The 23,840-nt window shown below is 40.7% G+C and overlaps 1 protein-coding gene across 7 annotated transcripts in view; it reads right to left on the bottom strand.

Moving 5' to 3' along the window:
- The window catches only part of rgs12b (regulator of G protein signaling 12b), a 51,108-nt gene that overhangs the window by 10,604 nt on the left and 16,664 nt on the right, over positions 1–23,840 (bottom strand). For all 7 annotated transcript variants that reach the window (XM_079684598.1, XM_079684601.1, XM_079684600.1 and 4 more), the window contains one exon: positions 4,864–4,885. In XM_079684598.1, coding sequence (XP_079540724.1) covers positions 4,864–4,885 — 22 coding nt within the window. The remainder of the gene's footprint in view (positions 1–4,863; positions 4,886–23,840) is intronic.

Below are 23,840 nucleotides of genomic sequence, written 5' to 3'. Positions count from 1 at the left end.
TTTCTAACACCTTAAACACTACACAAAAGGAACTTCTTTAACATACAAATGAAGGAGTTTTGTATTTTGTGCAATACTAGGCCGATGCTGCGTTCCTGGATGGATGGATACAGACTTGCAGAACAGAAAGAGGATGAGAATATCCAAAATAAGAGAGCTTCAGCCTTCAGGCCAGATCAACGGAAATGGGGATGATCAGTTGAGATAAAAATAAAAACAAGAACAGCCAGAGGGAGGGCATCAACGATCAGGTGCCCGAGACGGAGCAATTCCTGAAAATAAACTCAAAAAGAATTGTGCCGCTCTAAGCTATTTCCTGTCTCTTTTTACATTTAGGAACCCAGCTGCTAATGAATACATCCAGTGTGATTTCCCCGTCTTTGCACCTTAATCATGTTTATCAAAGAGAGTTCTCACAATTTTATTTTTCTTCAGTTTTTCCAAACAGTTCATTTACTCGGATTCAGTTTCAAACTCTATAGTAAAGAGCTCTCAGGACTTTAACTTTCGTCATCAAACTACTGCTGTGAATGAGAGGAAACAAGAATCCATCAATTCTCTAGAACACTAATTAATTTCAATGTTTTATCTTCATCACAATCACAACACATCACAGTTCAAATAGACCAAGAAACAAAACAAAAAGAAAAATTATCTATAAAGTCAGCAAATTATCAAGAAATTACACAGTAAGATATGACCTTTTCTGACACCTTCATTACTCAAATTAAATTAAATATTCAAGGAATAAGGTTCTTAAGGCCATGGAAACTTTAAAACCAATATAAAAGAGTATTTAATAATATAATAATTTAAATTGAGTTTTCACAGAGTTAATGTTAGATTGGTGAATATTTTTGTAAACTGTGTTATCAACATTTAACTAACTAAGAATGCAACATTTCATCAGCCACTTAGTGATGTACAACTGTGAAAATGCACAATGAACTCAGTGAGCACAGAGTTCTTAAAAACAAAAACTCTAAAGCTGACACTAAATTCACTTTTATCTTGTAATGACTATGGAGAAATGAGACATCAGAGCAACACTTTGCAACAGTAAACACATTCATACTAGTAACAAGAGCTGCACTCACACATACGTAGAGACACGTTCATTCTGCAGCTGGAAGTTAATAGAAAACCATTTATTAAACAAACCGTCTGTATGTTGTGACGGTGGGGATTCCTTTTAGAAAAGGCTCCTCAGTAACTGAAACAAAGCTTGACTGATACTCAACATCAAAGCCTCTGCGGTCATTATGTCTGATCTTCGTTGCATATCATTTTAATTTAGTCAGATAAGGAGCACCTAAAGCAGCTGTGTCCTCACCTGGGTAGAGCTGATAGGAGCCTGTGTGGTGCCAGTGGGGAAGGTAGCGAATCCTGAGGGGTATCCAAGCCCCTCCATCCATACTAAGCCTGTCAGGCCCCCCCTCACAAACTCAAACACACAAGGTGGAACCCAGAATCCGAGATGGGGCGCACACACACAAAAGCACAGCCTACAACATCATAGGAAGGAGACACCGTAAAACGGGAATAACAGGGAGAGAAGAAGAGAGAGAGGCACCCTTGATGAATACCTGACTGACCACAGAGAGCAGGTCACAAACACACACACACACACACACACACACACACACAAACACACATACACGTAAAAACACACCACTGTGAGCTTCCAGGTAAGTGATATAAGCACACACAGGCCTTAAGGTGATGAATAATTCAGAGCCGAGGGACAACGGAACCAAAAACGGCCGGAGCATAGGCCCATAGTGCACTAACAACACACAGACACACACACTTGCATATACACACACAAGAAACTGCAGTATTGATGAGGCGCTTGTTAAAGGAGGGCTACTACTGAGACTAATGAGGCCTACAGCCCCCATGTAGCACAGAGAAAGAACCAGCTAGAATGTCTGTCAAAAAAAAGTATTCTGTACTTACTATGGGCCTAAATTACTTTGTAAGTGCTGTCTTAAAGGTAGGGTAGGTAATTCACTTCAGAAACACTTTTTGTTGTATTCCATGGAGTGCTCTTAACATCTCGATAGCAATGAATAAATTAAATGCTTTGACAATAAATATATACAAATATTTCTGGATGGCCTACCTGCCTGTCAGCCTTCCATCTGTGCACAAACTTATCTCGTGCCCTCATTGGTCATGTGCGCGTTCGTGTGTGTTGGAGGAGGGGCTCTGTAAGGAAGTCTGAAGGAAGGGGCAGATTTTTTTCGGTTGTGTACTTTCAGATTCTAGTGCACTTGAGCTGGTTTCTCCATTCTTACCTACCCTACCTTTAACTCTTGTATTTCACAATTGAAATGTGTTATTGTCTGCACAGAAGAAATGGTCTGAATTAATGCGTAAATAGGATATTCATTCAAATACAAAATGAGGCATGAAATGTAATTAATGTCATTTTCACAAATAACATAAAATGCTCTCCACCAGGCATAATCGTTTATTCAAATGTTTGAATGAGTGTGTAGTTTTAGTCTAGTCTGTTTGTGGCTAATCTCAAATGCTAATGGTGGATAGAGATATAGATGTATAACACTCAACTAGTAAATGATAAACTGTAACGACACAGAGATTGTTTTCTACTTAGCTGTTAGCATTTTGTGAGCAGCAGAGTGCTATGCTAATGTTACCTGCAGATTGTCTCCCTTTCAATGCACTATTGTCATGCCGGACCCACAGCCTGGTCTGCACTAGTCTCTACTAACATTTCCGAAAACATCACACTTTGATTTACTTTATCCCTCAAGATATACTCTTTACTCAAGGGTACATTATTGTGAGCTATCTTCTTGGTTTTTACACATAACTATGGATAAATGATCACGTTAGCTTTCAATCATACTTCATTTGTGTTCACAAGTGTCCTACTGTAAGCATCTACAAGACGGTATGGGTGCAGGCTAAATTAAAGGGTTTGAAAGAGTCAAATTCTATTTCAAATCGTAAAATGTTTGACTGGTGCGTCTCACTATACGGAGCAGGTTAGAGCAACTTTCCCACATAATCGTTAGTTGTGCTAAGATCACAACCATTATTTAACCATCACTGAGTTAATGCATTTCTCATCCACACGGCATCTATTGCACGTCTGTCCGTCCTGGGAGAGGGATCCCTCCTCTGTTGCTCTCCCTGAGGTTTCTCCCATTTTTCCCTTTAAACTGTGGGTTTCTCTGGAAGTCTTTCCTTGTACGATGTGAGGGTCTAAGGACAGAGGGTGTCGTATTGTCATACTGATATTCTGTAAAACTGTGAAGTCCACTGAGACAAATGTAACATTTGTGATATTGGGCTATAGTATAAATAAACATTGATTGATTGATTGATCATCTCATTAACTCAGAGTGCAGACTGAATAAACTACCAAACTCCCGCCCTTTTCCTTAGTGTTTACCTGTTATGTCATCTCAGAATAAGCAATACCAAGCAGCAAGGACAAGACCAATGGATAGCTCTTTCCAAATGCAAAAATAAATAATATAGACTGATATGAAGCTAGTTGATTACTGTATGGACTTCACTTAAAATATGTTGGCAATAGTTTTCTATACTCCTTCTACTAGTAAAAATAACAAAGAGGGCCGAATAAACATTTTCGCACTCTCCACTTTACCCACAAACAACCCGTCCTCTCCACAACACGACTGTGGCATGAACAAACGGCTATAAACACTTCTACATCGGAGCTGGTCTTTTTCTCACCTCCTCTTCCTCCACTAATCCCCCATCTGCCATATATCGTGCCTTTCATGTGCATTTGTGAGGTGTTAAAGCACCATTAGAGACATGTTAATTGTGGATGGCACCAACAGTTAACTTCAAATTAGGGCCAATACAACACAAGTTGATGAAGGAACACAGGATAAGAAAAACAATGCCTGGAAGCTGTGAAATGCAAATAAAGCAACAGGCCAGCAGACTACAAAATAATTAGGACATGTTGTTGTGTTATCAAATTGTATTTTGGTAATGAACTTATAAATATTAAACTATTGTATTAAAATTCCCAAAGAACTGCAACAGTGCGTCAACTAATGAATGAGTGAAGCAAGAGGAAAACAATTGGCAACCGTTTTGATTATTTGTTCATATTTTCAGTCATTCTTTAACAAATATGGTGAAACAATTCCAATATTCTCTGATTCCAGCCTTCAAAATGAGAGGATTGTTTTACTTTCTTCGTCATATATCATTGTGAAGTAATAACTACAAAATATTTGTGGGTGCAAGCCAGGACTTTTGTTCAAACTAAACCAGACATTTCAAGACGTCATATTTGGGTCTGTGAAGTTTGGATGGCTGGTTTTAACTATTTTTACATTAAATGATATTTGTTTACCTTTAATCTGTGTGCTTCAGTATATTTTAAGCCCTAATTCCCAAAGCTTTTTCACCAACACACTGGTATAAATTAGCAGTGTGAATGCAAAAATAACGATTGAGCCTTTCATGGTGTAGTCCAAACTGCTCCATGTTCTATATAGCATGCCCTATCCACAAGTTGTTTTTGTGCAGCCAACGTTTACAAAAACTTTGTCTTTAGGTTGCCGCGGAGGTGGGGCGCATGTTGAGCAGGTTGAACCACTCTCTGTTGTTCTGGGAATAAGTGGAAGCAGCCAGATAATAAGGAGGTTTCCAACATAAAAACAGCCATACTCCTACTAGACGTCAGAACTGGACATCCGGCCTAACATAATAAGTCCTTTTCCTTATCCCATTAAATGCTACTTAAACTAGATTACAAACACTGAATGATGAAGGAATCCAATTAAATAAGCCACTAAGAGATCATGAGGTTTTGTCAGATGTTGTGGAGACGTGTTTACTCACCTCCATCGGAGACTGCAGTGGACTGTAAAAAAGCACAGAGAGACATGGATTAGGAGATTCCCTCATCACACAGATGACACATATTCATACAAGCTCACACAGTAAATGAGCACCAGGAGGCAGCTGCCCGGGCATGTTCACACACACACACACACACACACACACACACACACACACACACACACACACACACACACACACACACACACACACACACACACACACACACACACACACACACACACACACACACACACACACACACACACACACACACACACACACACACACACACACACACACACACACACACACACACACACACACACTAACTCCTGTGTTTCTCACAGGACCTGGCTCATTAACACGCACACACTTTTCACATCGTGACAGAGTCAGGTTAGCGCCCACAGTCTTTGTCTTGTGTGTGTGTGGGTGGTAACCTCTGTGAACTGGCTGTGCTTGCTCTGCAGGAAAGCCTCCTCAGAGGGGCGGGACTTATTGTGTGTGTCTGTGTAGGCAGAGTTGAAGAAGAGGGGAACTTTCGGCCTACCTGCCCCCACTCACGGGGGAGTGTGATTTTTTGTTTGCATTTCTACTCAGATTTTCAACCACAGAGTCACAGATGTCTTTTCAGACACATTTAAAAAATAAAAATAAATCCTTTGAGAGTCATCCTATTTTCATTACATATAAGAACACACACACAATGCAGTGGTTTTTATGCCAGACATGCTGTGCTGGGATGATGAGATCATCCGACACAGACATCAGTAATGTAGCTAACACTGTTGAAATGCTCTGTGACTCAGAAAGTGCAAAAGGACAGGTGAAAGAGAGAAAGACTGGAGGAAGCGGGAGCAGTATGAAAGAGTGTTGGTCTCTGTATAAATAATCCACACTGAGCCACACTGTAAATCTTTTGATGCTGTTAACCCGTCAGCTAATCGTGCTAATGGCAGGCTCTTTGATGGAAAGCAGGTTATAGAGTATCTACGAGGGCATGTCTTGTTGTGAGGGTATTTTCTATGGTACATTTGCATTTTAATGACCTTATCATGACTCAGCACGACACAAGTTCCTGGATGACTCATATTTCTGTGAATTTATCTCCGGGTCATCAGTTAGACATGTTTTTAGCTTTAAGAAATACTGAACCCCCCCTAGTTTGTATATCAATATTCCTCACACTGTTTAATCTTACATTTGTGTCGAAAACGTTGTTTTCTCGCAGGCTCCTGCTGTGAAAGAAGAGTTGATGGACCAGGATAATATGGCACAACTTGTGTGAGCTTTTTTTACATGGTATTTCTTTTGTTAAACATGGCCCTAATTGCTTTAATTAATCAAGAATGTTCTCACTTTGACTATGCATTCACTGTTGAGGCATGGGAGAATAACAGTTTTCTTATGGAGTTCAAAGTAGCACAGGATGAGTATACAAATTGTAGTTTTGGCAATGAAGTTTCACTTTAAAATGAGTTTTAGCATACTTTGCTGTACATGTATGTCAACTACACACTGAACAGCATTTGCTCAGGTGTTCCTGAAAGTGAGTCCACACCCTGCCTTCACCCACAGACTCATACAGAGGGATCACAGCTGCTAAATCCCCTCACTGTGCATGGGGAACCTTCGCCTAGAGAATATACATCAGCTTTCTGCAGTAAACTGATACTGTATATTAAATGTATATTACGAAAGACGCCCAGTTGAAACCCAGTGTATAAGTAAAGCATTAGCGAGCTGGAAAAATATTGATATATACAGCGCCTTTCTAGTTTCCCAACCACACAAACTGCTTTTTTTTATACACACACACACACACACACACACACACACACACACACACACACACACACACACACACACACACACACACACACACACACACACACACACACACACACACACACACACACACACACACACACACACACACACACACACACACACACACACACACACACACACACACACACACACACACTTTTTGTCTAACACGCTAACACAGTTCTGTGTACTGTTATGCTGTTATGTTCAGTCATTGTTCTTATGTTGAACATGAATACATTTACTTTGTAAGTAATTATGGGACGTATTTCTTCTTTGATAGCAATTTTCCTTCATACTTTCTTGCCGTGAAATAGGTCTTAAATTCTATTCAAAGTGGTCTTAAAAAGTCTTACATTTGAGTTGGCGAAACCTGCAGGAACCCTGACTCTCAGATTTCCCACCATAAATCCTGCTTTAGATTCATTTTAAAGTAAAAAACGAATCGAAGCTAACGATAGTGAGAGAGAGTGACTGCTCCTAAAGCATATGTGCTGGTTGGTTAATGTGCATCTTGGTCATTCCCTCACTTGATCCACCTGCCCCGGCCAGATGGCAGTGCCAGCGTAATCCCTGGGATTAGCTATTTCAGACTGTCCTTGGAGGAGCAGGTTGGCACTGGCGTGTGAAAAGAGATTTGATGTGACTTTAAGTGGTTGATTGTGGTCGCACAGGACGTGAGGAAAATGAGAAGTGGAAAGTATGGTTACCTGATCCTTACGCTGGTCACACTCCCACACATTTCCACAGTGTGTATTCTGTGAGTGTTTCATGTTTGTGTTAAGACATGTTGTGTGCTTTATATGGAGTGTAGCCCACATTTATGCATGTGCTCGACATCTGTTCGAGATGTCCTTTGTGTGTAGGGTGGATTTTTCTGCATATGTGTTCACCCCCCGACTCAATTCAGCTCCGGTGTGATCACTTCCAGACGTTCTCTGTGGTTTGGCCCCTCATTGATGCCCCTCTCCTCTCCTTTCCTCCCTGCACCTCTATCCCATTTCAAACCCCCTCCTTTTGTTTCTTCTTTTCCCCTCCACTCTTTCTTCCTCTGTAGCCATTACCACATCTCCTCCTTCCACTCTTCCCGCAGGTTATTCCCTTCTTCTCTCCCTCTCTCTTTCAACCTTTCCCCAGTCATTCCAGTGGTGTTCCCCCTCCTCTCCTGGCAGATCCTGGTCATTCCTGAAAGCCCACAGGGAAGGACTGGGGTTTTCCAGACTCTCCCTTCTCAAGATTCTCCCCCAAAAGCCCTTCTTTACAGAACATCTGGAAAGGGTCATTCTTGATAACAGAGAATCATAACATCCCCTACAATATGTCACAAAGTGCTTTTAGCCTCCATTGCTTTCAATCTTCTCTACATTAGCTTGGCACACATTACTGTGTAGAGGGATTTACCGCTATGTCAAAGCCCCAATAATGTCTGCGGTTGTTTTCTGCTGATGCTGATTGTTCACAGATAATAATGGGGCTTTTATGTCCCATATATTATACAGTTAATGCACCGAAACCATCAGCAGAAGAAAAAAATTACACAGCAGCTCTTGATTACGGTTTCCACATACGCGGAGGACTTGCTTCCAAGCAAAACCTCAGAATGTCCATGTGGTTATACATTTCTTGTGTTTAAAACAGAGCTGTATAGGCAATGCTTTTTCTCATCAGTTAACATGTCAAAGAAACACAGTATTTGCTTGCCATTTAAGCAGTATGAAGGAAGGCTTTTAGAAAAGGAATTTCAAATGTACAACTAAAATTCACAGAGAAATTCAAATAAATGTTTGGACCTATCCATGGGATTTTCAGGAGTGGCTACCTTGAGATAAGCATAAGTCTCACTAAGTCTCACCTATTGTCCACCCGATGAACTATTATACCATTGCAGAAGAAGAACGATAAAAAGCTGACATAAAGAAGGGCAGCGTAAATGGTGAAAGAAAAGTCATAGGAAATATGATATTTGTGTTATCCCTTTTTCTTAATGTGAGCAAGCTTACATCAGCTCAGCACGGTGAAATGAGGAGTCCGTTGGAGTGGTTGTGACATCATCATTTGCACTTTTATCAATGTACCAACTTTTTCAACAAAGACAAGTCGATTTAAAACCATGTTGTGCTATTTCTACAAATCTTTTCTTCAACTTCTGTTCTTCGGTTGCTTAAACTAAAAAGTAAGCTAATTGTAATAGCTAGTTTAGCACGATTACATGCTTAGTCGATATGTGACTTGAATTGGCACAAGTGTTGCGTGAGTTGACATTTCTATTGATTCTTGCAATCAGTGTTGAGATTCTCCTGACAGTATGTCAGTCAATTCTGGCACATCTGGATTTTCCTTGAACCTTGTAATTCATAAAAAATAAAGAATACCATGAAAAGATGGATTGGAACATTCTTGCATTCTGATAAATGTCATGCTCTAACCAGTGATGGAGTGGGAGTGTTATACAATGAACACACTTTCACACCCACTTCAACAAATATAAGACGCCTGAATCACATGTCTTCACAACTGCTATTCTTCCGTCCTAGAAATGATAACTCTGTTGATCAGTAGCTTTAAACTAACCCGTTGGATTATGTAAAACATGATTATTTTGTCCGCAGGTCACAACATGTCGGTTTAAACACCGACATCCTCCTGCTTTCAGCTCCCTTCACATGAAATGCCACCTTGTTGCCCCACATGCCTGGCCTGTTTATGTTGTGTCAGTTGTGTGTGTGAGTTGTGTGTGGTGTGCAGGGAGTGGTTGGTCAGTGTGTGTGCAGGTCCCATGTGCTTTATTAGCTGTGACTAGCGGGAGAGGGGTGGCTTACGTCATCTGTTATGAAGCCTGGATGTGGGGTTCAAACTACGGCAAAACACAGAGTACAATTTACGGCCGTTAATTCCCAATGTTATCATAACATTAACAGCCGTAAAAGTCTCCTTAAACAATCTCAAGTTTCCGAAAAAGGTTCCCTGTCTGCGTGCATGCGTCTAGTTGGATGAGGATTCCTGGAAAAAGACGTTCTGTTTTATAAGATGAGACACAGAGCTGCCAGTAATACTAAACAGGGGGAATAACTTTCTATCGGGGAGAACGTATGCCCACACACACACACACACACACACACACACACACACACACACACACACACACACACACACACACACACACACACACACACACACACACACACACACACACACACACACACACACACACACACACACACACACACACACACACAGACACACACACACACACACACACACACACACACACACACACACACAAAGACAACAGTGTTTGTACCACCTCCAACACTGCCGCTGTAACGGCAACCTTTGGTAAGGAATGAGAGGACTTGAAGAGAGAGTAATATGGAGGAACACTGAACATATCTCTTGCATACTCATGTGCATGTAAACACTGGCATTACTACAGGAGACCATGCCTGTACCCGAACAACCGACACACACATGCTGTCCTTAAAAGGTGACTTCACAACACAGATTTCCCCCCAAATGCACGCACACACACACGCTTCCAGCTGAGGAGGAAGCTGGTGCACCAACAGTCTCGATGTGTGCGTGCCTGCATGTTTACTTTTGAATATGAGGTGAATAGTGGCTGCTATTGAGAGACCAGAGTCACCCTGCCAGCACCGACAGCCATGAGAGAGCTTTTAGCTTCAGCGTAGTGTAATTTAGAAAGGATGGGGTGAACAAGAGGATTAGGCTAATGATCCAAAAGTCAAATGAGGCTCTGCAGGTGTGTTCATGGTGACAAACAAAGGTGGATGAAGTACTTCAAACTTCTAATAATGTAAACTTACCAAAGCGTGGAAATAGGCCGTTAAAAGAACTCACAATTATACTTAAGTATACCAAAAAAGTGTAAAAATATAGTCGACGTATCAAAAATAATGGCACTTTCTGTTCATAATGCCCCATTATAGAATAATATATATTTTGTATTTGTATTATAGCTATTGATGCATTAACGTATTTCTAACCATACTGATGCAGCTGCTAAAGGAGGACGACATGTACTATGGGATTTATTTTTAATTTCACTAACGGAACAAAAACGTTTCGTAAACGATAATAAAACATGACAAATGAGTAGGTTATATTTTGTATTATTAATCAAAATCTTTACCTATATTATAAGAAACCTGTAGCACAGTATGTTTGCCTCTTAATTGAAGTGGAAAATATATATAAAGTAGCAGGTAATATATTCGAGTCAAGTACCTCAACATTGTACTTACAGTAAGCACATTATTTGAGTAAATGTGTTTGGTCATGGCCACCACTGGTGATGATGCCCCTTGGATGAAAAAAGTCAGATCTGCATATTTTCAAATCACAACTGACTAAATCATTGAATAAACACATTCTGAGTCAATGGAACCCAATGTGTTCACCATCTCAACGTCCCCTCATACATGTCCATTTTATCTTGTTATGTTCCAAAGTGAAATCCTCTGTGAGCATCTCTGGAATTCCGTGATGAAAGCCCTGAAATCCCTTCATCGCATTCAGGAATCAATATCCACTCTCTATGAAAGGAAGGAATGCAGATAATGTTTGTTTTCCTACAAAAGAGCCACGCAGGAGATGTGACTCAGAGGCTGAGCCGGTGATAAAAGTCTGTTTTACTTGGCCCCGTGCCGTCATCGCATGCAAACACAAGAAGGTGCAGGACGCTCACACAATGCAATCAGATCAAGCGTCCTCACACGCTCACAGTCCTCACACTGAATTGAAATTCAAATGAAATTCACATGAAATGATTCCCCTTTCCTTTGTATTACAGCTGATTGTTTCTCCCTTTCACAAAAAGACACAAAAGATAAGCCCCTTGAGTCAAGGCAAGAAAAAAAAAGAATCAATGATTTGCCTCCATTAGTCTCAATCGGTGGCCCTGTCTTTACCTTTGTTTCTCTTCCTCTCTCTTCCTCTCTGTCTACCCCGCTCTGGCCAGAAGCACATCTGGCTTTAAGAGGAAGGGAAACAGCCCACAGCCGTCTACTGTTAGTCTTTCTGTCTCACTTTACCTTTACACACACTTTCCCAGCCCGCAGCCACCATCACGTCCCTTCTTTCTTAAAGCACCAGCCTTTTTAACTTTTGTTCTTTTCCCTGGAGACTCTGTCCTTTTCCTTTATTTTGTCTTCTCCATTTTTCTTTTCCCATCCCTGCGTCTTCCTCTGAAGGTAATGATTACTCTCCCTGTGTTCTTTGCTGTAGGTAACCTCTTTCCCCCATCTGTCCCTGTCCTTCTCACTTGTAGTGAGCAGAACAACACTTCTATGCAGTGACACTTACACTAATGATGTTATAGCCCTCCTTTTCTCTTTCTCTTATTTTTGCCATCTAAATTGCAGAAGCAAAAACCAAAGGTGACGGGAAAAAGTTGAGAACGTGCAGCTGATTTTTTTTCTCCTCAAGGCAGTTTGGCAGCAATACAGTTTTCTTCTATGGACATAAATAAATGTGAGTCTTTCATTCACTTTCTCCTGTTTGAAAAAAAAAACCTCCCTATGCAGACCATGTGTACAGTAAGTGTGTATGTGCGTGTGCTACTCACTGTATTGAAGTTCCAGACTCGCTTAAAGGAGAGCCTCTTCCTCAGGCTCATCCTGCTCTCCTCTCACACAGGAGGACACTTTCTAAATCTACATATCACACACTCGTGAGAACAGACAAACACCCAGGTCACCAACAGAGCTTCTTTGGGAGCTTTCTAAAACAGGAAAGTGGTGCAGACATCTGAGTTGGATGGAGCCATGCCACAGCCCGTCCGTCACACACACCTGAAGAATTAGCCTGCTCAAGTTGCATTAAGTAGATATACTGCACTCCTTACTACTATCTATTCCTTTCTCTCTTTCTCACACACTCCTCCACACACCTAACTGACGGACTGACTAGGAAGTTCCATTCTCTAGCAGACACACACACACACACGAATGCATACTCGGCTCGGTTTCCATAGTGACACGCCCCCATCAGGCAGCAAAAGGGGAGGGAACAAAAGCCGACCTGCCAATCACGCTGCAGCACAGCCTGTACCTCTCCGCCCTCCTTCTACTCGTCCCTGTTCAAAACACAGATTTACAGTATGATACAAACTGTTTCTTCGGAAAACTGTATTTTGCTCAATGTATTAACATGGTGTTTTCTGTAATGGGCCTGAGGCATTTCATTATTCAAATGAAATGCCTGCAGGTTTGTTAAAAGGTCGCCTCAAGGGAACAAAGGCACTTCACAGGTCAGAGCAGCAACACACACAAACTCTCACATGCACACACAACAAAGGCTGCAATTGAATTAGTATGAAATGTAGCCTTGAGCCTTAGACCTAGCTGCCCCCTAATTTCCTGTTTTGGCAAAGAAAGAGTAAGAGTTTCTGTTACAGCGACTCCTTTACCTCCACACTCTGATTTCACTGTCTCCATCTGTGATAACTCACGGCTGTGTACTGTACAGCAAGAGTACAAATGTGTGAGTGTCTGTTTCATCTGTTTAAGAAAGGAATAGCAAGTGGTATCTGTGTGTGGATATAATACATATGATATTTTTATAACCTACAATTGTGTCTTTTCTTGCAAACCACATACCTCTGTTTTGAGTGTTTTAACTATTCAAGATTCTGTAGCTGTAGTCAATTTAAATGTTATTCTATTTAATGTCATACAGTGTAGTTATTGAAATCGGCCTTATTTCTTTTGGACGCTTGCCTGATGTGGCACCACCCAGAAGAATAAAAACATCAAAAGGCTCAGCTGCACTCTCTAAAAAAACGTAAGAAGACCAGCATATTTGAAGAGCTATGCCCACTACAGTTTTGTCTGATGAAAAAAGTGCCACTAAAAGACCAGTGGTCCCAAAACAGAATTCTCCACTGCAGTACAAGCGCAATAGTGTTGTTGAAGTTAACCTTGATTTCCAAAGCCTTTGTATCATAGCACGCACGCACACACACACACACACACACACACACACACACACACACACACACACACACACACACACACACACACACACACACACACACACACACACACACACACACACACACACACACACACACACACACACACACACACACACACACACACACACACACACACACACACACACACACACACACACACACACACACACACACACACACACACACACACACAAACTGAAGCTGGAGGCATGGTGAAAGCCCTTAATTCCCAGAGCTTAATACATGGGAAAAGGAATCTAATGGAGCATTAATTAAACGCTTTCAAGTTTGACCGGTTCCGCTACTTTCGTTAAATACCGCCTAAAATACAGAAAACCTTGGTCTCCTCAGTGAATCCTCAGTATTTCAAATGTGATGGCGATACTTTGACCATTCGATTTAAAATCGTTCCCGATTCTAAATCTGTTTTGGTTTCAGTCCATAGGAGTCATAGGGTAAAGCTCTGCACTGACGTTGCCGTTGTTTTGTGTCAAAGTGCGGTAAGCCCGACTAGGCGGAATCGCTACCCTCGGCTTCGCACACAGCTCAAAATTGTCGCCGACCGATCTGGTCATAGTTCAAATGATTTTAACCTCGTTTACAGCTGACAGCTGACCTTACGACTTTTTTCACCGCAAAGCTCTGTTCGCCCAGGAAAGTTAACATTTATTCAGGCTTAACTGGCATAAATAAACACTTTTATTTAAGGAACAGATTTTGTTTTTCTCAATATTCAGTGACTTTCAGATAACAAGTTGAAGTATACAAGGAATTAAAATGCTGCCTGAAACAAAGATAAAGTTCGAGCTGCCTGTGTTTATTATAAATAAATTGTACGCAAAACCACACTAGTTATTTTGTGTTTTTTCACCAATTCCCAAAATACTGCCTGACCAAGCTTTGAATTGGTTTGTAGGATTACTGCCCATGAGTAGCATTACCTATGTTATTTAGAAGGGTAAAACATTTTGGGGGGAATTTATTGGATCATGAATACATTTTTCTCCCATCCGTTACCTTGGGTGCTTAATTTTAGATATTGTTTCACACATCTTTGACAGGACAGGAAGAACTATGAGTAACTGCTCAAGTTCAGTCCACATTAAATCTGTCAGCTGAGGGGAAGAGGAAAGTACATGCAGGATACGAGGGATGTGACGAGGTTTCAGTTGGCTAAATCCACATTATGAGAAAAGGAATAAACAAAGAAAGAAGAAAAGAGATGAGAAGATATTTTTCTTTAACCTAATTCTTGTGGTCTAGCCAGGCAGCTCTGTTTCGGTTGTATGTCTGGGGTAAGTCAACATAAAAGGGAAATGTTCTCCACTGCTGACATCAGATGACAAAATGACACTCAAAAAACATACATGTGCAGGACACATGTTAAAAGCTTCACTGTAACACACTTAAAGCAAAACCATATATGTATATAGCTGAATCATGCATTAAGGAGACAAGTGTTTGCTTTATTAACAATTGAACTATAGTTTATTGCGTCATATGAGGCTGCAGTCTAATTTGCCAAACTGCCATGTCCTTGTTGCTTATTTTCTAACTTGTGACTGCTATTTGTAAGTCTTTAGAACATGAGGACACTATAGATAAGTAATTAGTTTGCAGTTTTAAACAATGCTTTACTGTGATATAGTACATTTCTGTAAAATTCTAAGAAAAGTGTGTAAATATAAAAAAAAAACAGAAATCCAGAAATCAAATCGGTGACAACTCTGGTATAAAACTTTTGAACATCCATCCATCAATATTTTTGCACCTCATGCGCTAAGCCTTTATATAATTTTTTATGTTATCGTGCGATTTCTCAAAAAAACGATATATTTCAACAAAAAAAAAAAACATTCTTTCTGTAAGGTTAATAATTTCCCAGTTTCGCTATACAGTACCTTTGCTTTGCACAGAAACATTACCAAAAAAACTCAACACTGCCCTCTGCTGCCATGATGGAGGGGGGGCAGTGCATAGAGCTGAGCAGGAAAACACTGATGGTTACTTCAGACCTTTTTGCTGCTACAGCGCTGCTCTTCAATGCCAACCAATGATGAGTTAGCTGATTAGACTTGTCATACTGTTTGTTAGCATCAATTGCTAATCGGGCTGAGCACACAAATAAATATGATTATGTTTTACAAATGTTCTGTATAGGATTGATACACCATTAGTTAATTTTACTACAGTAAAACTACATTTTGAAAAACTACAACATTAACATAAATAATAAGAGAAAAACAACAAATGAAGCTGATCCTTCCCGAAAAATATAATCAGATGAAGAAATAACTTAAGGTTAAAAGAATGTTATGTAATACTGTGGAAATACTGCCTATGTATTATTTAAGTTCCTCCAAAGAGTTCCTTTTGGAGTGTAAGGCAATGATTTGATGGTTTCCTTGTGTGTGTGGTCTTATAACTGGTGATTGTAAATCTCCCTTAGACATGACAAAACCTGCTACTTAACATTCAATCTTATAAAAGAGGTGATTCACCCAATCTCCGCAAGATTATGCAAAGAAGAAAGATGTAAAATCTTGAAGAAAAATTCATGACGACCAGGAAGACTGCAGCAGTGAAGAGGAACACAGAAAGACAGGATGTTTTATAAACTGCTGCGACAAATACAGCCTCAAGTTGGTTATCCATTTTTTGTCAACACTCTATGTCTGCAAGTCAATTTAATACGCAGGCTGACTCATCACATGATGCCGTTTGATTGTGCTGATGTGGTGAACTGCACCGTCTGGTACTTTATGAAGATAAAAAGAAGCACTCGTGTTTATTTGCAAATTGGAGCAGCGACTGCTGTGACTCCTGGCCTCCTGAGGTGTTTCATGTACACGAACAGCGCTGATTCCGTCTCATCATCTGATTTTCCCTCCCCAACACACTCTGCTCCCAGGGGATATCACGAGGAACACACACAAACACACACACACAGTGAGAGTACACACACACAGGAGAAGAAATGTGCACCAACGTTTTTATCTTTAGACATCTGATAGTGCTCTTCTTCACTCTTTCTGTATGTGTGTGAGTTTTGCTCGTGTGTGTGTGTGTGTGTGTGTGTGTGTGTGTGTGTGTGTGTGTATTGGGTCAGAGGGCTCACAGGCTGCACTATTCTCACTGCTGTGTTTAGTGAAATGCTGCCCTGTGCTGATTTCCAGTGTGTTAAAACCCCCCTTACATTGCACGTCACGTCACACACACACACACACACACACACACACACACACACACACACACACACACACACACACACACACACACACACACACACACACACACACACACACACACACACACACACACACACACACACACACACACACACACACACACACACACACACACACACACACACACACACACACACACACACACACACCCATACACACACACACACAACTTCAGATTACAGTAAATAAATACAATATGTTGGATACAATGAGTTTATTGAATACACCACTATATATAATATAATTTATTCAAAGATTATGTCAGATATTTACGTTAATTTTACTATGCATTCAGTTTAACTGAAAAACAAGAGGCCCAACGATATATTATTGCGATTTTAAACATGCGACTATTGTTATTACATGTGTTGCACTTCATTGCAATGAATTACCTGTTTTTAACTTAGGTTATAATTGTCTAATCAACTGTTTATAGTAAGATAACACTTTCGGCAAATTTCTTATGACTTTCTGAGATATCTCCATCTTTGTTTGGACCAACTTCCTGCCAATCTCGCTGACCTGAGCAGTACAACAATCGTATCGCCATCAAGTCGACTGAAAAATACATTTTCGCCAAGAGGTTTGGTAACAACTTGTATTTGCAATATTGAGAATGTATATCATAACAGGCCGATACTTGGCTTCAGTGCATCGATACAATATTGCCACGCTAAATATTGCAATATAATGCCACCTTTAAACTAACTACCTGGCATGGTGATATCACAATAGGAGATCCATTTAGCCCATTATCGAAATAATGCTCAAGACATATTGAACACAAAAAACAACTTTCTACAGTTAAACTGATCCAATGGACTGAGCCAAGAGTCAACAGGTTTCCCTTTAACTCAACTGGGCCTTAAAGCTCCTGCTGATTGGTCTGCACAGGTCACATGAGCTGTCATTCCAGAGAGAGGGCCTTGCAACTAAACTTTTGGAACATTATTTTATTTTCAACCTAAATAGAAACTTACTGGCTGATTGGTTAATTAATATATACTGACAATTCCACGAGAAACACTGACATTTAAAAAGTTAAAGGAGGTTAATAAAGACTTTTATAGGGATTTTAATTCAAGCCGACAAGAAAAATCCATTTTAATTTGTTTTTCAAATCACTATCATTTCCTCCAGCTACCCACGGTCACGCCTGTGTAACACAGACTGCATGCTATGTGTGACAGAAGAAAGGGAGTCACCACTGTGAAAGAAAAGGTTGCATCAGATATAGGAAGAGCAAACACACGCACGTAAATTCCCACACACACACGTGCAGTGACAGCTCGTGTACTCACTGGATCAGCGGCGGATTCAGAATCGACGCTCAAAGTTTTCTGCTCCATGAAGAAAGAGACAAGTAATCCTCAGCGCTGCATGTGAGAGCTTCCTCCAGCCCACATTGTCATCAGCTGTTGAATGTGTGTGTGTGAGTGTGAGTGTGAGTGTGAGTGTGAGTGTGAGTGTGTGTGTGTGTGTGTGTGTGTGCGCGCAGAGCGACGAAGCGGCAAAGCTTGATGGCTTTCAAATGTCCAAGCCGCTACAGAATGTCGCCAGATTCCCTCTCGCTTTCTCTCCCTGTCAAACCCCCTCCTCCTCCTCCTCCCTCTCTATCTTCTCCCTCACCCTGCCTCTCTGCTCTCCCCCCTCCTCTTTCTCTGCTTTTCTTTCCACCCACCCTCGTATCATTTCTATTCCACCCACACTGCTGTGGGCTGAGAGACACCCGCATACACACACTCAAACAAATGCGGCTGCAGAGGGAGAACCCTTTGCCATTAAGGAACACACACCCACACATAAAACTGTGCTGAGCTGAATGTGTTACCCTCAGTGCTCTTTTGTCATCTGCTTAGTATGCCCCATGCATGTCTGGAGCACGCAGAGTAAACTGACATTCATGATGGCTTGAGGGGGGGGAGGGGGGGGGGGGGGGGGGGGTGAAAGAGGCAAAACATGGAAAAATGTCCGCACAGGGGCAATGATCTCTCCTGTAGAATTAGAAGAACACAGATAGAGATTATGTTGAGAAAAACAGGGAGTTGACAGCCAGGATTGATATCTGAAGCGATCATTAGGCTGTGTTCAGCTGAACCAAGAAGTTGTTGCATTCCTCAACATGCCTTGACACACAGCAGGAATACTCACACTGACACACACACCCCTCGGCTGAGGAGGCAACCACATTCACTGTCGAGCCGCAGAAAAACAATGTTTGCCTCAATAAGACTCATCAGAATGTCACTTTCAAACAGCTTACAAGTGTTGTAAGGTCATCTTAAGAGATATCCTATTCAAACACACACATTTAGAAGCTGTGGATAAATACAGACAGAGTTCATTCATGTCTATATTTCACCTAATACAGAACAGCCCTAGAGAGGAAAGTCCCAGCTCTATATGTTTTTACATTGATATAGGCTTCAGACAGGATAGTAAAGTTTCGTAAAATATGTTTCTGTTTGGTTCACAAGGGGGACTCTTTAGGCAACCTCAATTTCAGAAAAGTGAAGCCAATTCAGAAGTGCCTTACACTTGCATTCTTCCTCATGTCCAGTATGTTGCAACTCCAAAGTTTAAACGTGTATACGTCTATGAGACAATGATGTTTCTTCTCACATGGTTTCTTACATCAGTCATCCTTTTCCGATTGAGTTTATGGCTTCAGTTGATTCAGTTTCAAGTCATCCTCACTAAAGCATGATTTTCATACTATTAACTATGGTCCCATTAAGAGAGGAATTGATGCTAAGGAAGGGTATGCTTAAGGGCGGGTCTACAGTACATTGTGATTGACAGCGTCCTGTCACTCAGGATAGAGGCATAGCAATGTGTGTTCATGGCCCTGTTAGTATTAAAAAAAGGTGTGTTTTCGTCTTTTCACAATGCGTTTTCAGCGCATGAAAGATGATTGTAACTTGTAAGACTCCTTTCTTGTTCGGCTTTTGGTTGTCCTAAAAGACACTACTAGCAGTACTTTCAGTTCATTTTGTTTTAAGAATGTTTTTTACTCGTCAAAATTAGCACCCCAGAGATCATGTGAATTATGAATGCAACTTGCTATTTGTTTGTTGGTAGTTTCATAATTCCCAAAATGTTCCTACAAAAGTTAAAATATTACAAGTGTTTTGAGTTCAGAGCACAGTCAGATGTCTTAAGGGTCGGCCTATGATGTGTGTTTGTGCGTGAGAGTTCCCATCAAACAAGATGCATCCGTCTCGGTGTTCACAGGAGAAGCCAATATTAAGGGGGAATAAAAAAAGCATTCAAACATAAAAACACAAAAACAAGCACACACAGACACATGATCATGTCAATATGGTGTGGATTATAGATAAACTAGAGAGTTACTGGATTTGACGTGAACTAAATCTAGAAAAATTAACAAAGTTCTTTCTCTTAATTATCGTACTCAAATACTTTTTAGACATACTTTCACTTTACTTTTACTGTATTTTAATGTCATGCTCCATATACTTCTACTCAACTACATTTTTTAGGCAAATGTTATATATTTTTACTTCACTATGTCTTTTACACTTATACTTACTTGTTGCTTTGTACATATAAAACACATGATACGCTACTATGATATGATGCAGTACATTACTGGAGTATTTATACATTTACTTGAGTGTAGGATGTGAGTCTTTATACCATCATCACTAGTAGGTGTCTCATTTGTTGGTAAATAACACGTGTCGTGGATCTACAGTTTTACTTGTTGATAAGATCTCAGCCATTTATAGTATAAAAATGGGTTTTGATACAATAAATTCCTAAATCGTAATTATATAAACATGGTAAAAATGTGATTGATCATGTCTTAACAGCAAAATAAAGTTATATATAAATGATGCAGGCATAGGGCTGAACGATATACCGTGTCATGGCGATAACCGCATACGTGATATTCACATCGCAGGGACGTGCGATTTTTTTCAATTTTTTATTTTTTTTAGGGCGTTCGATATTAAGTAGGTAAATTAACTCAAACACGTCATGTTACAATTATTTTGCTGCTTGCTACAAAAAGAAAACTTGCACGGCTCTCATGTCAGGGGTACTTGAGTGGAGTGACAAGCAGGCTCTGAGTCTGCATGCACAGCAAACAACTATTTCAGATGCCTTTGCCGGTGTTACACCATATAAGAAAGGTTCAAAATGGCATAAAGGAGCTGGTGTATAGCTGTTCTTAATTTTATTTTTATAATGTTTAAAAGATGTCCACTACTTTGCTGCTATTTGCACAAAAAAGGTTTTAATTGTGGCATAAAAAGTTAAATTACCTATTTGGTCACGTATGTTAATTGCCTAATGTGATAATGAAGCTTCCTATAGCTTAATGTAATACGTTTAATCTCTTGGATCCCTTCTAGACACCACTCTTCTTCATTCACAGATGAACCCCCTTATTTGAGGGTAAGCAACATGCATTATCATGACATGTTAGATCATGACTTAAGGTATGATGAGTCAACCAGTGAAGATTCAGACGTCCGTGACTAAAATCTTTCATCCGGTTAAATATAGTTAAAAAAAACGCAATTTATATCGCAGGGGAAAAGAATATCGCAATGTCAGCTTTTTTCAATATCGTGCAGCCCGATGCAGGCATCAGCATTGAGTAGAATTCAAGCAGTGATTCCTCGCCTAACCTAACCTAACCTAACCGGTGTGCTGCTTGGATCACTCATTACGTGTTTACAGCCCATAAGTGGCAACAGTCAACCCTTATTACTTTGTTAGAAAGCAGCAATTGCCTGTGCGGGCAGAAAATATAAAGAGAACTGCTCAGAAAATCTCCTTTGGAATTGTTTCTCCCAAAAACACTCGAGCTCCACTGAAAGAGAAATGTCATCTTCCTCCGACTATCATTATGTTTCAGCTCATGGAGGAGCATCTGCCTTGCAATCAGCCTATTGAGGGCATTGTTTGCCACTTATATTTGTACATTCAACCTCTGACTGATTTATCTCTGCCTGCTTTCATTTGTCAGCCTCATTTGGTAAACAGCTTATGCAGGTGTGACACATAACCTTGATATTCAGACCTCAACCCTTCAGCAACAGGTGAGGATCAGGTGGTGCAGGAATGCGTGCTGAAACCGGAAATTATTCTGACACTTCTGATCTGGAAGTCTACTGTTTTTCAAATGTGTTTTTGGTTAGATATCTGAAATAAGGGCAGTGGTTAATTGAAGTTGAAGATTTTCGCAGTTTGTTCTACAACATCGAATGTGTAAAAAACGAATCCCACTTGTAAATGTCCGAAGCTTCTAAGTGAACATTGGCCGACTTTAGCTTAGAGGTTGTGATGCGCAGCCATGTTACGTTGCAGATTGCATTGACGCTTAAAAAAATCATGAAATTAGGGTTTTATGTAGAGATTATCATGCTGAACAAAACATGTCAATTCAATTATACAATGGAAAATCCCATTGCGAAGGACCACTTGTAATGCTAACTTCCGGGTTGGCCCACAAAAAAACGTCATCATTACACCACTCTATTGATCGGCGTGAAAATAAGTGAGCTGAATGCGAGGGTGTGTTTATTTTTGACACATTTTTAAAGCTTTTTGTGGTTTTAAACATTCATATTTTCAAACAAAGTTTCACAAAAAGAAAATGCAATTATGTGTCGTGGCCAATATGCATTTATGATGTCCACAAACGATTTGGCAGAAATATGGAACAGCTGAAATCCAATCACACACTCCCCATGTCATAAGACATTGTCTGTTTGTTTGTGTGTGTGTGTGTGTGTGTGTGTGTGTGTGTGTGTGTGTGTGTGTGTGTGTGTGTGTGTGTGTGTGTGTGTGTGTGTGTGTGTGTGTGTGTGTGTGTGTGTGTGTGTGTGTGTGTGTGTGTGTGTGTGTGTGTGTGTGTGTGTGTGTGTGTGTGTGTGTGTGTGTGTGTGTGTGTGTACAAATTGGTTAAGCTCTACAATAAGATATCACAAGACAAGCTGCAAGCCTCAAGCTCTGGCAGACATTCACAGATATACAGAACATAGAATAGAATAAACAGGCAGGGAAATTAGTTTATAGTCTCACCCTGGGAATCACAAGCCCTAAACTATGTCTACAAGATAAAAACATCACACTAACAGAACCAAGATCTCTCGTTTGTACTTGAAAATATGATAAAAGAAAGCCACATAAAACATCAAGTGTGTACTGAACACACACATGCACACACACACTTCAGCTACAGGAGAAAGCTGCAGGAGAAGCTTCACTGGCACAGCGGACAAGATGGCTGAGAACTGTGTGTGTGCAATTACAGTGTAATCATGCTCATGTGCATTGATGTGTTTGTGTGTTACCGACTTGCAATTTTCTTGTGTGTGTGTGTGCATGGCTTTTCCTGTATATGTGCGTCAATGTGTGTGTGTGTGTGTGTGTGTGTGTGTGTATGTGCCCGGTGCTTTTGTGTTGAGGCCTCGCTAACGAGGGGAATGTCAGCTAGTTGCTCATCAGAGCTCATTAGAAGTGCAGGCTAACACTTCGAACCCCATTACCCCCCCACCACCATCACCAAACGAACACACACACACACACACACACACACACACACACACACACACACACACACACACACACACACACACACACACACACACACACACACACACACACACACACACACACACACACACACACACACACACACACACACACACACACACACACACACACACACACACACACACACACACACACACACACACACACACACACACACACACACACACACACACACACACACACACACACACACACACACACACACACACACACACCTCACCCTCCCCCCTCTCACAACACAAAGCCCTCTCTGTTTGTGGACATTACCGCATAAGCAGCAAAAGAAAAAGGCCTAACGACCGGAAGAA

The sequence above is a fragment of the Notothenia rossii genome (genome assembly GCF_949606895.1).
Source record: "Notothenia rossii genome assembly, chromosome: 1".
NCBI lineage: Eukaryota > Metazoa > Chordata > Actinopteri > Perciformes > Nototheniidae > Notothenia > Notothenia rossii.
This window is presented reverse-complemented; position numbering and strand designations above follow the sequence as displayed.